This window comes from Mustela lutreola, chromosome 10 (assembly GCF_030435805.1).
Source record: "Mustela lutreola isolate mMusLut2 chromosome 10, mMusLut2.pri, whole genome shotgun sequence".
NCBI classification, from domain to species: domain Eukaryota; kingdom Metazoa; phylum Chordata; class Mammalia; order Carnivora; family Mustelidae; genus Mustela; species Mustela lutreola.
The window spans coordinates 33,989,500-34,006,108 of record NC_081299.1 but is presented as its reverse complement, the minus strand read 5'-3'; the positions used below and the strand labels follow the sequence as shown (position 1 = coordinate 34,006,108).

Here is a 16,609-nt window from a genome sequence, read left to right as displayed (position 1 = left end):
AGCATCCATGCTACAGGGCTTCCCTTCCCAGGGAGGGCAGAGGGGTGCAGGGACTGTTCTGGCACTGAGAGGCAATGTCTCTGGGTGGTCTGAGAGAGCATGGAAGTCTTCTTGGGGAAGATGGTGCTGAGCTGGTGCCAGGATTAGCATGTGGCAGTTGGGGAGAGCGAGGATGAGGCAGGTGCAGGACCAGGGCAGGGAGAATGCCAGGGAGGGAAAGTTCGGGGAGAGAAGGGCAGGGAAGGGGGCACTAGGTTCAGGGGCACAGAGGATGCTTGGTGGCCAGAGACCCAAAGGCAGGGATGGATCGCCTGTGATCCAACTTAGCTAAAGGCAGGGCTCTGGGCAGCTGGACCAGCCACTGGTTCACTCTACTCTGTCTGTCTGTCCTGAGAGCATCCCTCCCTCGACCCTGCTCAGAGACCACCCCCAATCCAGCCCAGCACCTCTTTGATGGCCGCCATGCGCACGGTCTCGTAGTAGTGCAGGGGTGCGTTGGGCGTGCTCATGTCATAGCCAAAGCCTGCGACTGCCACCTCATCACAGCCGTGTAGTGCCATGGTCACCGCCACGCTGCCAAGGGTCGGGATGTTCTGGAGAGGACGGAGGAGGGCAGAATTCAGCTGGTTTACTGAGCCAGGCTGAGACCCTTAACCACACTCACCAGAGCTGAGCTCCATGTCCCAGGGCTGGGCCCCTGCCCCCCCCCCCTGCCACCCTGTCCTCCCCTCCTGAGGCATCTCTGGCCCAGCTCCCCTCTGCCATCCCCCAGGGCCTTGCCATCTCACCCCGCGACCCATGAGGCCATTGTTGAAGGGCAGTCCGATGAGGGTGAAGGCGGCCTCCTGGATGAAGTATGGGTTGAGGATGCGAATCTCGGGGGGCTCCTTGGGCACTCGTGTGGCCACAGATTTCCAGAAGCCATCAGAAGCACTCTGCAGACACAGCATAAGCAGGCGTCAGCTGGGCACACAGCTCGTCATGGGACCGTATGTGTGGGGGCAGGGCCCCAAGTGTGTACAGACAAACGAGAAACAGGATGCAGGCATGATGTATATACTGGGGGACCGGGGGCACAGGGAACAGACACCCTGGTAGAGGAATAAGCTGGTGTGCTGGGGTCAGGGGTGGGGGGGTCACGACACAGGATGTATGACAGAGACAAGAGTAGGTGGTGGGGGACAGGGAGCACATGGTGGGGCCACCATGTGTGAGGGAGGACACAGAGTGAATCGCAGGGCAGGGGCACTTCTGGGTGGGGCCCTGAGGTGTGCCATTCTGGTTCGCGGGGATTCCTGGGTCAGCAGGAGGACCCAGCAGCCCAGCTGTCCCCTCCCCTGTGCAGCTGAGGGGCCCACGAAGAGCCTGCCCTCTCTCTCCTAGCTGCTCTGCTGGGCTCGTCTCCTTTCCCTTCTGCTGTCTCTCCTTGCTTTCAGTTAACTGTTCTAAAGTGAACCTGAAAAACAAGGACAGAACGTGAGCTAGTAAGGCACAGCAGAACACAATATGCCACTGATTAGCAGTGGGTGACTTTAGGCAAGTGACAAGCTCTCAGAGCTTTAGTGTCTCTAACTGCAAAGTGGAGATGTCGGGGAGCCCAGTCCCGTACAGGAAAGGCATCAGGTCTCAAAACTTGACATCCCAGCATCCATTCCAGGGCCACAACATCCTCTCCTGATCCTCTCCCTTCCTCCAGCCCCAGCCCTACCTTTCTGTACAGTCCATGAGCCCTTCCTGGTCTAGTCCCTGAAGTCGGTCACCCTAGGGAGCACACAGAAGAGCTCACAGCCCCCTGTCCCTTGCCCTTCTATTGCCCCAGCCTTGGGAGCCCATCAACTTGGGCTCGACCCATTCATCCACCTTTTCTGCCCACTGGGCTCCGACTAATGCTGGAGAGAATCGCACCAACCCTGCAAACTGGAGGCATTACCCAGCCATGGACTCCAGCCTGGTATCTCAGGGTGTTTGTTATTTGCCTAGAAAACCTAAGAAAAACAACTAAACTTAGAACGGACAGAATAATTTAGTAATGGGACATGAACTCCAACAGGAACAGTCACCAGATATACTACAAAGGAGATCCCATTTGCAATCTTAACAAAAAATATCAACTACTGAGCTACAGACTTAGATATGTGACCTGAAATACTAATTTTAAAAAAGCGATAATCCTTTATTGAGATATATATATAAAAAAAGACTTAAAAAAAGAAACGGGAGAGACAAACTATGTTTTTGGATGGGAAGGCTGAATATTAACACAATGCCAAGTCTGCCCAGATTCATGTAGGCTTAAGAGAAGTCTAAGAAAAATCCCAATAGGGGATTTTTGAAATTTACCAAAAATAGCCCCCAAATTTACATAATAGGTATTAGAGTATATTATGAATTTGCAACTATTAAGGCATTGATAGATGTGTAAGAATCAACACAAACAGCAATGAACCAAGAGAGCCCGGAAGCAGAACCATATACAGATTTATATGTATTTAGCTAAGGTTATGGTAAAGGAAGCTTCACCGCCCATGGGCCCAGGACCATTTTCTCAGCAAGTGGTATTTGAAAATCTGCTCTTTAGAAAAAAGATCCTTTTACTTCCTCTCCTCATACCCTACACGAAATTACTAAATGCTAAAAAAGCAAAACTAAAAGAAAATTAGAGTGTATATTTTATCACTGAACTTTTGACATGTTAATGCAATGTCAGAAATGAACTAAAAAAAACCAGATTTTGACTTTGTAAACATTTTTAAGGGTTTTGCTGTATCAAAAATAGAATAAGTGGGGTGCCTGGGTGGCTCAGTCGTTAAGTGTCTGTCTTCAGCTCAGGTTAGGATCCCAGGGTCCTGGGATCGAGCCCCGCATTGGGCTCCCTGCTCCGTGGGAAGCCTGCTTCTCCCTCTCCTGCTCTCCCTGCTTGTGTTTCCTTTCTGTGTCTCTGTCAAATAAATAAATATTTTTTTAAAAATAAATATTTTTTTAAAAAATAAATATTTTTTTTAAAAACAGAGTAAGTCAAATTATGAGGGAAACAAAAAAGTGAAACATTTTGCACAGATAATAAGAAATACATATTTTAAAAATTAATGAAAAAATTAACAGGACACCATAAAAGTAGGGAAAGAGCACAAGGTTAATAAGCATAAAAAAACCAATAGTGACAACGAGACACAAATTAAAATAAGGTGTTCCTTGTTATCCTCTAAAATACGTGTACGTGTGTGCATGTGTCTCTCTGTATGTATCTTGGCACTGTGGCAGTCGGCATACCCGGGCGGGATTCTCCTGCACTCCACTATAGGAGTAAAACTGGTGGAGCCTTTCTAAAATGAAAATGACAATATAACCAAAAGCCTGAAGGCTGTTTTTGTAGCTGATGACTGCAACCTTCCTCTTCTAACAGTAATCAGAATGGTGAAGACCTCTGTAAAAAAGGCTGCTTACTCAGTGTTATTTATAAAAGCACAATTCAAACCAGAGGAAAATCCAGAAGTATACAGCAAAGGTTTGGCTAAATGATACAGCTATATAACTGATTGTTACAGACATCAAAAGTTTGTTTTCTAAGAACCGGTCTCACCAGGATGTCTCATAACTTACTGAACCAATCCGCTGTTGCTGGACATGAACGCGGTTGCTGGTTTCTGCAGATCTGCTCTGTCTCCTCTTCTACTATCTGTATGTTCTTCTATCCCTTCTACTATCAGTTCTCTCTCTCCCACTATCCACCCCACCTTCCAAGCCAGAAACCCGGGAATCCGCACTGGATTCTGTCTCTCCAGCCCATCCTGGCTTACAGGTCATCTGCTTCTTTCCATTCTATCTTGGAATCCCACAGACCCAAAGGCAGGGACCACAGGACCCCGCAGGAAGGGGAAGGGTGGAGGTGGCCAAGATCTTATGCAGAGCTGGGGAGGAGCCCCTGCTAAGAGGGCCAGGTGTGGACTGGAAGGAATGCAGGTGCCAGCCCGTGCTGTGCCAGGCTCCTGTCCCCTCCACGGGACCTGGCAGGCCCCAACAGTTCCGCACCTGGGGTTCCCGCCCAAGCCTGCCCCTCCCCCACCTGAACACCAGGAGGCACAGTGGCTGCTCAGGAGAACCAGGATGGCACGGCAGGGGGTGGGGTGGAGGTGGGGGAGCAAGTCTCCTGGCTGGTTTTCACAGACCTTACTCATTTACATCTCCTCCGCTTTCACCACTTCACAGGTACAGTCCCCAAGATGAAGCAACATGCTCGATCAAGGTCACAGAGGTGGCTGGGCCAAGTGTGACACCTGAGTGTCATGAGGCCAAGATAGGTGTTCTGCCACCCCAATGACCGTCGTCACTGCAGTACCTGCCTCCGGAAGTCTGGGGCCTGGGGTTAAGGGTGAATGAGCCCTCCCCTCTGCCCTCCAGCAGCTCCGAAGTGAGGAGGGGTCGCCTGGCAGGTGCCCCACATCCCATTTCACGAAGGCGACTGGGGTTCAGAAAGGCGAGGGGAGAATCTGGCTGGATCCAACTTCAGGAGCTGGTTCTCTCCATGACATGAGGTGTCTCTCTGAAGTCCCATACATGACGACTACGTAAAACTGTCAGAAATGAGTTTAGCTCTGCCCTCTGTGAGACTCAGGCCAAAGCTTCGGTGGAGAGGAGAAGCCGCTGATCTGGCCACTTTGGTTTGAGGGTACTGAGTGTCACAATGACTGGGATAGGCAAGAAGTCGTTCTAACACACACACACACACACACACACACACACACACACCGCTCTCTTTAGCTCTGTGCTGTCATACACAGGCCTAGCTCCTGATCTCGGCCTCTGCTCCCTGCCTCTGGGAAAAGGAGGCCTGGGCATGGGTTTCGAGTCCCAGAGAGCCCGGCCAGAGAGTCCCGGAACTGGTGCACCGAATAGTTCAGCGGCTCTGGTTTCTTTTCTCCTGTTGTCACCGACCTGAGGCAGAGACTCCTCAGGAATTTCAGGGAAAGGAGAAATAAGACCAAGACAGGATTTGGGTATGTCGGGGTTTTCCCAGCCATAAAAATACCGTGTACCAACAAACCCCCAGCCAGTCTCCTAAAATAAAAGCTATGGCTTCTCTTCTCAGAAAAAAACCACACACACACGAGCACATACACATTTTACATTCTGCACACCGATGCAAGGGTCATGGGATCCCCGAAGCCAAGGGACCTGCAGACCCCGGCTGAAGAACCTCTGTGCCGGGAGGGGGGAAACTGGGGACGGGCACGGAGGAGGGCGCCTTACCGGCTACTGTGTGGAAGTAACGGATCCCTCATTTCTACGCCGGAAAATGAACAGACTGTTATGTATGTGAACTGACATTGAAATAAAAACTTGGACAGGGAAAAAAAAAAAAAAAGAGAGAGAGAATCTCTGGTAATGGGGTGAGAGGGGATGAGAAGCCTGCAGCCGACCCTGAAGGGTCAGGTGGAAGCCGAGACCCCGGAGACTGACGGGAGCCATGAGAGAGGTGGGGTGCCAGGCGAGAGCAGGAGGGCTGGAGCCCATGAAACTTGAGCCTCACGTCCCAACTGTACATGTGTGTGACCTGGGGCAGTCACGTCATCTCCTCCAGCCTCAATGTCCTCATGCATAACAGGGGTGATGGGACCCACCTCCCAGCGTTGGGAGGACTGTATGGATTGTAGAGCCAGACGCCCCACACGCCAGGACACAGACGTCCAGACATCCAAAGTTGGGGTGGGGGTGTGTTCTCCCTGGCTCCTTGCAGGAGGGCCGTGGGCGCTGGAGCCTTCCCCCGCTGGCTGACACTGCCAAGCCCGCCACCGGAACACAACCCTGTCCCAGAAGGCCTACCCAAATGTAACCCCAGGCCTCTCACGGCTCCTTTCCCTGCCCCACAGGACACAGCGCAGAGGCCTACAGAATGGTCCAACCTCTCCTCGAGGCCAGCTGGACCCTGCCTTCCTTCCTTGTCGAGTCCCTCCCCTTCCAGGAAGGTCCCTGGCTCAGTCAAGTCAGGACCCAGCTTGACAGTGTGTGGTGTGCGGCCGCTGTAGTTCTCCTGCTGATAGGCCTTGCCGTGGTCTTCAGCACAGCCAAGAGCAACAGGGGAAGCTTCCAGGACAAGAGCGCCTCCCCAGCCAGGGCCCATGGCTTCCCCGTGCCCTCGTGGAATCTCCTCCTGCAGCCCCTTCCTTCCTCCCCTTGTTCCTTAGGAGAAGTCTGGAAGTGGAGAGGCTGACCACGGGCTGGTTCACTGTGGCCCAGAGCCTTGAGACAGGCCAGCTCTTCTCCCTGGGGTCACCCCAAAGGCCGCCAGGTCTCCCCACCTCCACCTTCAATTTCTTCCACGTCCCTGCACAAATCTGATCCGCACGCTCTCAGGACCACCGTATTCCATGGCTTTCCGCTGCCCACTGGGACAGCTTCGCAGGATAATTAAGAGCGTAGGTCTGGTTTTTGGCTTTGTTTTCCTAATCCAGCAGGAATCTGTAACGCAGTGGGAAAGACAGGGCGGTATACAAACACCTCCGTATATGGCAGGGCGGTTATAATGTGAGAAAGCGCCGAAGAGAGGTTCAAAATATCTGCTGCACTTACTTAAAATATGTACAGAGAAGACTCATCCAAAAAACCTTCAAGTGCATGGCACATAAAATAGGAAGGACAGCAAAGTGACACAACTAACAAAACCTCAGGGGAAACGAGCTCAAGGGGCGCCTGGGAGGGAGGCTTGGTCAGCTAAGTGACCATCTCTTGAGTTTGGATCCAGTCATGATCTCAGGGTTGTGGGATCAAGCCCCCATCAGGCTGCACAGATTCTCTCTCTCTCCCTCTGTCCCTCTTCCCTTAAAAAAAATAAATAAATAAATAAACGAAGAGCTCAAAAAGTAGGCTATGTACAGATGCAAATATCCCAGAGCTAATGATTAACCCAGATCAACCAATTAATGAATACTTGAGGGCCTGTTACATATAAATCATGTACTCTTTGTACAAAGAGATTCTCTAACATTTTGGACAACCAGTGACCCCCCCAAACACGGATTACAATCATATAAAAAGAGACCTTTACCAGCATCTGGTCCAGTCCCCAGCTGAAGAAACCAAGGCCCAAGAGGCTTGTTTTCTTCTCTGATCTACGTTGCCCGAGGATCCACCACCATCCTTCTTCCCCAACAACCCAGACGTAAGTCCTCCACCCCCCCTGACCTTTCCCTCTCCCTCACCCCCAGGAACCAAACAACTACCAAATCTGTGGCTTCTGGGCAGACCCATCACACAACCTTATGTTTCCCACCTTCACGCTGTCTGTCAGCCCAGCCCGGCTGGTGGCCGGGGGTTGCCCCCATGATTCCGTAGGTCTGTCTTTGAACCCTGACACCCTAACTACCAACCCTGTGTCCCAGCCACGTTATTTGCCCTAAGTCGTCTCATCCTCATCTACAAAATAAGGGAAAGAAGAATAGGTCCTCCTTTACCGTGGTTTGTGCTACGACAAATCAGTCCTGTGTGTAATACGTTTGGCAACAAGTCAGCTCGCTGGCTTCTGCTACTGTTTATACCACAAGATGAAGTCCAAGCTCCCCAACGTGACCCTTCACCTTCTACCCCCTGCCTACCCAGCCTCATCGGCGGTCCTTGCCCCCACATCCATGCAGGCCGCCCCCCAGTGCGTGTGGGGCGAGGGACAAAATTACAAATGGATTCCACGTGCCACAGGTCTACATTTTAGATTCTAAATGTTTGAAAGTTACAGATTAAGCCATCAAGCTGTTAAATAAAATATATTCTACTCTCCCTTGAAAACCCATCTGGAAATCCGGATTTGCGTTTGGAATCCTGGCTCCTGCAGATCTGGGCTGGGCCATGGTGGTGTCAGGAGAGCCCGCCTGGCCCTGCCTCCCTCCTCTCCCCAGGCCCGCCCTCCCCCCACCTCACACAACGAGAAGTGCTGTGTACATGTGCGCCTGCTCCCCAGCCTCTGCACACAGTCCCCGCTGGGCTTCCAGGTCTGCACACACGGAGGCATATCCTGTCTTTGGGAGGACAGAAGTGGACTTGGCCCTGTGAGCCCAAGAAACTCTGAGTCTCTAGCTGCAGGTAATGGTCTACCGAGTGAGGATGGGCCTGTGGGAGGCAGCTCCTTCTTCAGTCCACAAATGGTGTGGCCAGAGGAGAGCCATGCGCCCCCTGGCCAGGTCCTGGGGCACAACTGCACTCATGCCACATGCCAGTTACACCGAGTCACCGAATATCCACTTGTCGCCCATGCTCTTCTGTGTGCCCTGAACTTCATCCAGTACCTACAGAGGCTGGGCCAGGGAGCTAGCTGGTTAGGGTTCTGGGCTTCAAGTGTCCCAGAGGCCAAGGCATGGGGTGGCGGGACCTTCTTGACCAGGTGGCCCTTGCCCTGTGCCCAGGGCCCGCTGCCCTCCCTGACGCACTCATTCCTGGGCCCCTGCCTGGCTGAGTCTCACTTCTCAGAAGGTGGTGGTCACCTGCCGGCCGAGGCAGAGGATTTGTTCGTTCCCAACATGGAATCCAGCGCCGCTTCACTGACCCTGCCCGCGTGGAAGCAGCAGGGGCGGGGGTGGCCGAGACAACATGGCAACACCTGCCCGAGTGCCCATGTCCACCCCAGCTGCAGGGTCAGCCCCCTCCCCTCCCCACAGGGTCGTGGACACTCCTCCCTGTTGTTAAACTACAATTTATGTAATGAACCCCTCAGGTTACACTTGGGTTTGTCTGTTATAAATAACACTATAATAAAAATCTTTGTGTGCGCATTTGTCCTTCCTTTGGATAAAGGCTGTTGGTGCCAAATGTCATTTCCTTTCCAAAAACCTTGTCCCCATTTACACTCTGACTCACTCTGACTAGTAGCTCCGAAGCACCTGTCACCACACTCTTGCCAGCGTCATGTATCAGAATTTGAACACGTTCTTTCAAGATGTGGTAGGTGATAAAGGCATCCTGTTGCCTTTGCATGGATTTCTCTGACTGCTAGAAAGTTCAGCATCTTTTTATTGTTCCTAGTTATATTTCCCCCCGTCTGATTTGTTCAGTCTCCTGCCCTTTTATCTGCCGGGGTCCTGAAGGTTTTCTTGTCAGCTTTCATAACAGTAACCATTGGTCCGTCACACCTCCCAAATAAACTTTTTCTGAGTTTTATGGTATCTCTAGTCTTTTCATTGTTAATTCGGCATAAATTTTCATATATTATTAAATCTGATTTCTCCTAGCACGTCTATCCCTTGAAAGTTCTTTCCCCTCCAGGGATCTGATTTCTATTCTACTTACTTCAAAGTTCCCTTTGGTCACGTTTTTATATTTTTACTTTTTAGTCCATTTGGAATTTACCTTGATGTGCGCTCTGAGGAGAAGGTCAGAAAACCTTTTTGAAAGCTATATTTGGAAAAAGCGATGAACAGAAATAGGAGTCGGCGTGGGGCCAGCTCCGCGAGGCTGACAGACAAGAGAAAAGACACAGAGCATCAAGGATGGGGAAGCTCTCATTTCTTCATGAAGCAGAGTGAACTTGACCCGCGAAGGGAAGATCAAACATACTTAAGGGAAAGGCGTGCTTAGGAGAGGCACGAGGAGAGCAAGGGTCTGGAGCTAAAAGAACGACCTCCCAGGGCCATGAAAGGAGGAGACGGCCCGAAGGAGAGGAAGGAGCCCTGAGGGTTGGAAGACTTGGGTCGGAATCCTGACTCTGCCAGAAGTTCCTGCCTTACTCTGGGCCTCAGTTTCCACACATACTGATTCACTTACATGTGGCCAAATATGTTTAAGACTCGGCTGGAGGTGACGGACTTGGGAGAGAGAAACACGACCGTTCCCGTCCTCTGGGGGCTTGTAAGAGCGGACAGAAACGCAAAACCTTAAGTGGAACAGAGCAAGGAGCATTTTGCTGTGGGCTCTGACGACGGCCTCTCGAAGGGGAGCAGCTGAGGCACGGAGGCGGGAAACAGGGTATAGGTGCCCGCACTGCCAGAGTGCACGCGCTGTGCTGGATGCACGAAAGAGGCGCAAGGACAAGGGCGGGCGTGGCAGGGGCCAGGTCAAGGGGACTGGGCCGTGGAATCTGGCTGTATCACGGCTGAGCCCATACCCAAACCTCCTGGACTGCTCATGACAGCAGACTGCTGGGCCCGCGCCCAGAGCTTCTCATTCACAAGGCTGAAGCGGGGTGGGGGGGGCCAAATGCATTTCGGACACATTTCCAGGTGATACCGGTGCTGAGGGCATGGGACGGCCCTTTGAGAGCCACAACATGTAGGCAATGGGAATGGTTCAGCAGAACGAACCGCCCAGATGGACACCTGAGGAGGAGTCTTTTGGATACAGATGTGGACAACGGACTGGAGGGGGACCTAACAGGACTCAGGGAAAGGGGAAGCTGCTGAGATGGTGTAACCGAGGCATTCTCAAAGGCAGGAGTCCCAGATTTGGAGACTGGATGAGTCCAGAGGGCAAAAGAGGTGGGGAATCAAGCCTGCCAAATCACCCCCTCCCCACACCCCACCCCACCCCGGCGTCTGGCCAGGAGCTAGTAAGGCCGGGGATCATCCCCACAACTCAGCACTGAGCCCTGTTCACAGTAAGTGCTTGCTGGGGGTCTGCCGACAAGCTGTTCCTCTTAAGGGAGGAAGAAGCTGAGCCCGCTGGATTTGGAATCAGGCCACTGCCAGCAGAAAGAGAGAGATCTGGAAGTTGGCCTGGAGAGGGTTGAGAAAGAGAAGGGGAAGGCAGAGAGATGTGTCACAGACAAGTGAGGACTCTTTCCAGAAACCTGAACAGGAGGGAAGCAGGGCGGAGGAACATACAGGAAAGAGGGCCTTCATTTGTCAGGTGAGAGAGACCCGAATGAAATCACATCTGTGAGAGGAGGATCCAGGAAGAAGTGAGAAAAGAAGAAAGTCAGTCCCTGAGGAGGTGGGACAAGATGGCGTCCAGCGCCTGGGAGAAAAGTGACCTTGACTGGGAGAGGCACAAAGAGGACAGTGAGGAGGGAAGGAAGCCGGGGTGGATGGGGATCCCCCCAAGCTGGGAGACCGGAGGCTGGGAAGTCCAGAGTTCCTGATGGCTGACGACCTTTGTTCTCCCGCGGGATGGGCAGACTTCTGCTCAGAACAGGGACGGGGATGTCATGCAGAACTGCAGACCATGGTGGGTAGGTTGGGAGAAGAACAATGGCCAGGGACAGGACACGGGGGTGGCAAGCAGCATCACCACCGTCTCAGCTGGAGCGTCCCTCTTCGTGGGGGGTTCCCTGGCACTGCACTGGCTGGAGGCAGAGGTAGTGGGGGAGGGCACAAGGGAGTTGTGTGTGTGTGGGGGGAGACAGCATCTGAAACCTGGGTCTCTGTGTGACTTTGCTGACTGATTTGGACTGACTGAATGAATGAACCAAGGAATCAGTGAGAGGTAATTCGGTACGATGGGTGATGCAAGACCCGTCTGGTTCCAAGCACTACCCTACCACTTACTACTACTCGTGTCGTCTGGCTGTGCAGGGCTGTTGACGTGGCCGGCTGAGGCACTTCATGGAAACTGCGCAGCCCAGGGCCTGGCAGGAGGGGCTCAGTAAACCGCAGCTCTTACCATTCTTGTGGGCCATGCCAGGAGGGGAGCTGACAGATGGAGGATTCTAAGCAGGAGGGGGATGTGGTCAGGCTTCTTTCCTAGGAAGACCCCAGAAGCAGCCACAGCTGGGTGTGAGTTCAGCTCTGCCACTTAGCCAGTTTCGTGAGCTTGAGCAGGCAACTCATTCTCCCTGTGCCTTAGTTTGCCAATCCCCCAAATGGGGATAGTGACAGAACTGATCTAATAGGGTCATTGTGAGAATTCCAAGAATGAAGGAATTCCAAGAAGGCTGGCAAAATGAAGAGGTTCATACATCCCAGCTACGATGAGGATGCTGGAAAGAGAAGGAGGAACCAGAGGAAGAGGAGGAGGGGGACGAGGAGGAGGGAGACAGGCAGGAGGAGGGGGAAGAGGAGACAGCAGAGAATACTGATTATGAGGCCCAGTGACCACAAGGTCATAGATGACAGCAGTGAGAGGAGCAGGGGGCAGGGGCGGCATGAACCCCAATCCCTGAGCACTTTTTTTTTTTTTTTTTAAGATTTTATTTATTTATTTGAGAGAGAGACAGTGAGAGAGTGCATGAGCGAGGAGAAGGTCAGAGAGAGGGGCAGACTCCCCGTGGAGCTGGGAGCCTGATGCGGGACTTGATCCCGGGACTCCAGGATCATGACCTGAGCCGAAGGCAGTTGTCCAACCAACTGAGCCACCCAGGCGTCCCTTCCTGAGCACTTTTTATCTGAGGAGGAGCAACAGTTAGGATGCGGCCGTGGGGATGAGCATGGAGGCCTCCTGGCCCTCCCAGCAGAGAAGAGGAATGAGCTGTGTCCACCAGAGGTGCTGCAAAGGAAACGGTGTCCCAGGAGAGCTTGTCTCTGAGGCCTGGGGAGCAGTTGGTGGGGGTGGGGTGGGGGGTGGGGGGAGACATCCAGATGCTGACTCAGAAGAAGCCTCGTCACACAGGAAGAGGCCACAGTGTGTGCCGGCCTCAGCGCCCTTTCCAGGCACCCTGCACCGAATCTCCCCTGTGGTGAGGCGATGTGCATCCTGAGCTCCTAAGGCTCTGCGTCCCTCCCCGGCCTGGAACAGAGCAAGAGGTTTAAGTACAGATGGACACTCAGGCCCCACCTTGGGCCTGGTCCAGTAAGGCCTCATATACAGGGACTTGGTGTTCCTGTTCACCCTGGTGACTTCCTGGACTATTAGCCCAGCCCTTCTGTCTCTCCCAGGAGGAGCCCCCTCCTCTAGGCCTGGCCTCTGACCCCTGCTTGAGGTCACCTCCTAGGTCAGACCCTACAGACAATCCTTCATCCCCTAGTGCCACTGGACTGTTCTAACAGCACTAATACTAATACTAATACTAACAAATAGCATTAATCATTGTCACAGGCAGCACGTACTAAGAGTCAAGCACCATGCCAGGTGCTTCTTTATTTCTCGTGGTTTATCTTCTGAAACAATCCTGAACAACGGGTCGTACTACTCCCGTTTAGGGGACGAGACTAAATCGAAGGGGCTGGGTAATGTGCCTAAGCTAACCCAGACAACAAGTGACAGAGTCTAAATTTAAACCAAGTCTGTATGACTCCAAGGCCTGGTCTGTGGTCCCTTCTTAAACTGTGTTGTCTTCCTAAATTCTGGGGCCCGGTTGGCTTGTGTCACGAATGCAGGGGCTCCGGCTGGCCTCAGGCCGCTCCCTCCTTCCCCAAGGCCTGAGCTACCACTGGGAGGTCAGGCCTGTGTGAGGCTGTCCAGGGGCCAACCCCAGCCGGTCTTCTCCTGTCCTCCTGCTGGGCTGGAACCACGCCCATCCCAGCCCAGGCCAGGTCTCAGGGCCTCGAGGAACTAATAACCAGTCAGAGGCCCGACAGCAATGAGGCCAGCCTCCCAGTTGAGGGCGAGGTGGGAGGAGGAGGAAGAGGAGGCAGCCAAGGGGACCAAGAGGGCAGCTCCCTTCTGGGTTACCAGGCATCCTGGGGTACGGGGAGGGGAGGCTGGTGGAGGCAGGAGGAATGGGGCCTGAGTGGCTGTGTGGGAAGCTCTGCGTGTCCTGTCTCTCCAGGCCCCAGGGACAATGGAGGGAGCGTCTCCAGCCTTCAGCAAACATCAGGAAGAGAACGCTCAGCTATAGGACCTACCATGAGAGGTGGCTGCATCATAAGTCTGGTTTCAGGACTGTCGACCACCCCCCCCCCCCGCCCCCAGACTGTCAGAGACTTCAGGTCAGAAATGCGCAACACCTTAGTGACACCTGGCAAGCTGAGTGAGCGCGTGGAAAGATGGAGTGAGATGTGTCTCCGAGGGTTTCATGAGAGCCGGAGGCTGCCCTGTCCCACCACAGACTTCTACACACCTCTACCCCCACACCCCGGTTCCTCCTCCCTCCCTTTGACCTCAGTCCCTACTCAGCAGTCCCCTGGTGCTCATACATGGCCGGCTGAGAACTCCTCCAAGCTTGCCACCGAGCTCAGGACTCCTGAGGCCCAGGAGACGACGAACCTCTGGGTAACTTTGGAGTCATCTGTGCAGCTGTCCAGTGAAGCAGGGAACCAAGTGGCCACGAATGGTGACAAGAAGAGCCCCCATAAGGATGAAGAAAGTATGGCTTGCTGGCCTTAGCACAGCCTGTCTTTTGGGCTGCCCCATCTTCCTTTCCCATCTTTCCTCTTTCCAGATCCCGTTAGGGCTCCTGGGTACCAGAAAGTGATGCCCAGTGAGCAGCTGTTCACATACAAGTGGAAGGCAGCAGCCAAGAACCAGGCCTAATACCTGCTCCAGCCCTATCCAGCCAGGCCTTGGCTCCCAAACACAGAGCTGCCTCCTTCCTGCCAGAATTCTACAGGTGGGGCTCCAGGCAGGTGCAGAGAGCTCCCCAGCAGCCCAACGCTGCAAGGTTGGAAACCTCGCTGTAGCAGGACAAGCCTATGCTTGACATCATAGAGGGAGGGCCTGAAGAAGCAGCCTCCCCCACATTTGCCTGGGTTTCAGATGCCAGAGGAGTGAAGGAGAGCAGGGGGTGTGAAGGCATCAGCCCTGGGCTTGGGGTAGGGAAGGGTTCTAGAGGACGGGATTCCCATGTCACCAAGAAGGGCTAGGGTTGGGGAGGCCATGGGCACTGCTGGCTCTCCTCTGGCAGCTCACTCTGAAGGCCCAAGTTATCCTTGACTTGGGAGCCCGGGAAGGCTTGTGGAATTGCAAAGGACTCCTCCTGGTCCCCTCTCTCACCCCTATCAACCCTGGGAATGAGTTCCCACTAATACAAGGCTGGTGGTCCTACATCCCTGGGCATGGGTAGGCCAGGACATGGACTTCCACATGGGTGAGCATGTGCCTGAGCACAGCTCCTAATTCCTCATCCCAACTGTTCCAGTGCCTTCGGTCAGCCTGTAGCCAGTGGGGAGCACCTCAGGGTCTTCCTGGGAATAGTGAAGCCCTCCTGTCTACTCCCTGAGCGGCTGGAGCACAGCGAGTCTCCTGACAAAAGCTGATTTTCCTTTTCTGCCTTCTTTCCTTACTTCCTAGGATGAGGTATAAGGGCCTTGAACGAACTGACCTTGGTGTTCTCGGAAGGAACATGTGAGAACAGCCACCCTGCCGGCCTGCCTGTTTGGTCCCGGTCTGCTCAACAGGAAGCACGATCTGGTATTTGAGCCAACTCCACTCATATATGACGACTTGGCATTGAGGGGTTTTAAAAAAGCCAATGAGACAAGGGTCCTGCCCTTTAGGAGCGCTTCTGACAGGTGTCTATGCGCAGAGGAGAGGGTGTGCCGGGAGGGAGCGGGCAGGTGGGCAAGAGGCCAGGGCGAGAAAACAGCCCTCAGGTTCTCTGGACTTCACCAAGGCAACCGGGATTCCCTCCCATTTCCCATGAGAAGCGCTTACCTGCGATCCCCCTTCTGTTGCCTTCAAGGCAGAGAGAAGAGCAGGCCCTGAGGACACTAGATTTCAAGCCACGGTTCTAAAAACAGAGGGGCGCTCCCTCAGCCCCCATTCTCTCCTGGTTTGCATGGGCGGGGGGCCTTCCAGCAGCTGGAGTGGGCTGAAGCCAAACCCCTTCCTCCCCTTTGGGAAGCCAAGTTGGGCTCGGTGGAGCCTGGCTGCCTCGTTCGGCTTGGCTCTGGTGGGGAGGGGGTTTCCCCTTCCCCACTGTCCCACCTACCTGAATTTCTGGACCTGACTTCTGTCTTCTCTCTCGCTTGCTACCTACTTGACACTGCCTGCACTTGGCATTGCTTGGGAAAGGGCTGTGGAGTTAAACCAAATTGCACTGAGACCTCCATAGGCAGGTTACGCTGTTCCCATCCCCGAACTCGCCTCTAAACCTCCAGGAAGAACAACGAGCTTCTTACTGTAGGCGGAGGCCATCTGTCATCATTCTCCTCTGGTAAGAGGCTCGGGTATTGGAAGACAAATGGCCTGAACTCTGTAATACCCGTTCCCTGGGGTGGCTGGTTGACAGCTGGTTGAGGGGAGAGGGGGAATGGGCTTGGACACGTTGGCAGGTATCCCCGTGGGCCCAGAGCTGAGAAAAAGAGAACTCAGGAGGGGGACTCGGTGGGTGGTCCACCAAGGAGCAGTCACCCTACTCGGCCACACAATCTCCCTAGAGCAATGGATGGGCCCGGGCCCTTGCTCGCCTAGAACAAGGAGGACAGAATCTGATCATTGCCTGACTGCAACCAGACTCAGTGGCAGCTGGGGAGCCAGCTGTAGGTCAGGAGTAAAAGTACAAAGTGGGGGGAGGCCAGGACTTATGGGCTTGGAAACCGGCCTCTGCAGGCTCACTGAGGGGTCTACGATCCCTGCAGAATGTCCCCAGGGTCCAGATACAGCTTTCCTGCCCTAGCTGGGAAGGACGTTGGATCCACATGGGAGTCAGAGAGGCCTTGAAGAGGGTAAGGGGCTTGGAGAGGCCACTACAAGGTCAGGGCAGGGGAGTGTGAAGGTTAGGAGTGATGCTGAGGCTAGCCAAAGAAAAGCTTTCCTTCCAGGGGGACCTAAGGCCAGGGAAAGGCCTGCAGGGGCTGCTGGGGAGGGTCTCAGGGTC

General features: G+C 53.8%; 1 protein-coding gene and 1 long non-coding RNA gene across 9 annotated transcripts in view; one reads left to right on the top strand and one right to left on the bottom strand.

Annotated features, from left to right (window-relative positions):
* ST3GAL3 (ST3 beta-galactoside alpha-2,3-sialyltransferase 3) overlaps nucleotides 1-16,609 on the bottom strand; it is a 192,548-nt gene that overhangs the window by 5,996 nt on the left and 169,943 nt on the right. For 5 of the 8 annotated variants that reach the window (XM_059136930.1, XM_059136933.1, XM_059136932.1 and 2 more), the window contains 2 exons: nucleotides 789-935; nucleotides 447-593 (listed from right to left, as the gene is read on the bottom strand). In XM_059136930.1, the coding sequence (XP_058992913.1) occupies nucleotides 447-593; nucleotides 789-935 (294 nt within the window). Of the gene's footprint in view, nucleotides 1-446; nucleotides 594-788; nucleotides 936-12,232; nucleotides 12,400-15,444; nucleotides 15,521-15,557; nucleotides 15,807-16,609 lie in introns of those variants that run through there. The other 3 variants (XM_059136935.1, XM_059136936.1, XM_059136937.1) reach the window with 3 other exon arrangements.
* LOC131809661 (uncharacterized) lies at nucleotides 13,509-16,304 on the top strand. Its single transcript, XR_009345247.1, has 3 exons — nucleotides 13,509-14,158; nucleotides 15,082-15,201; nucleotides 15,805-16,304. It is a non-coding gene; the product is annotated as an uncharacterized LOC131809661 (long non-coding RNA).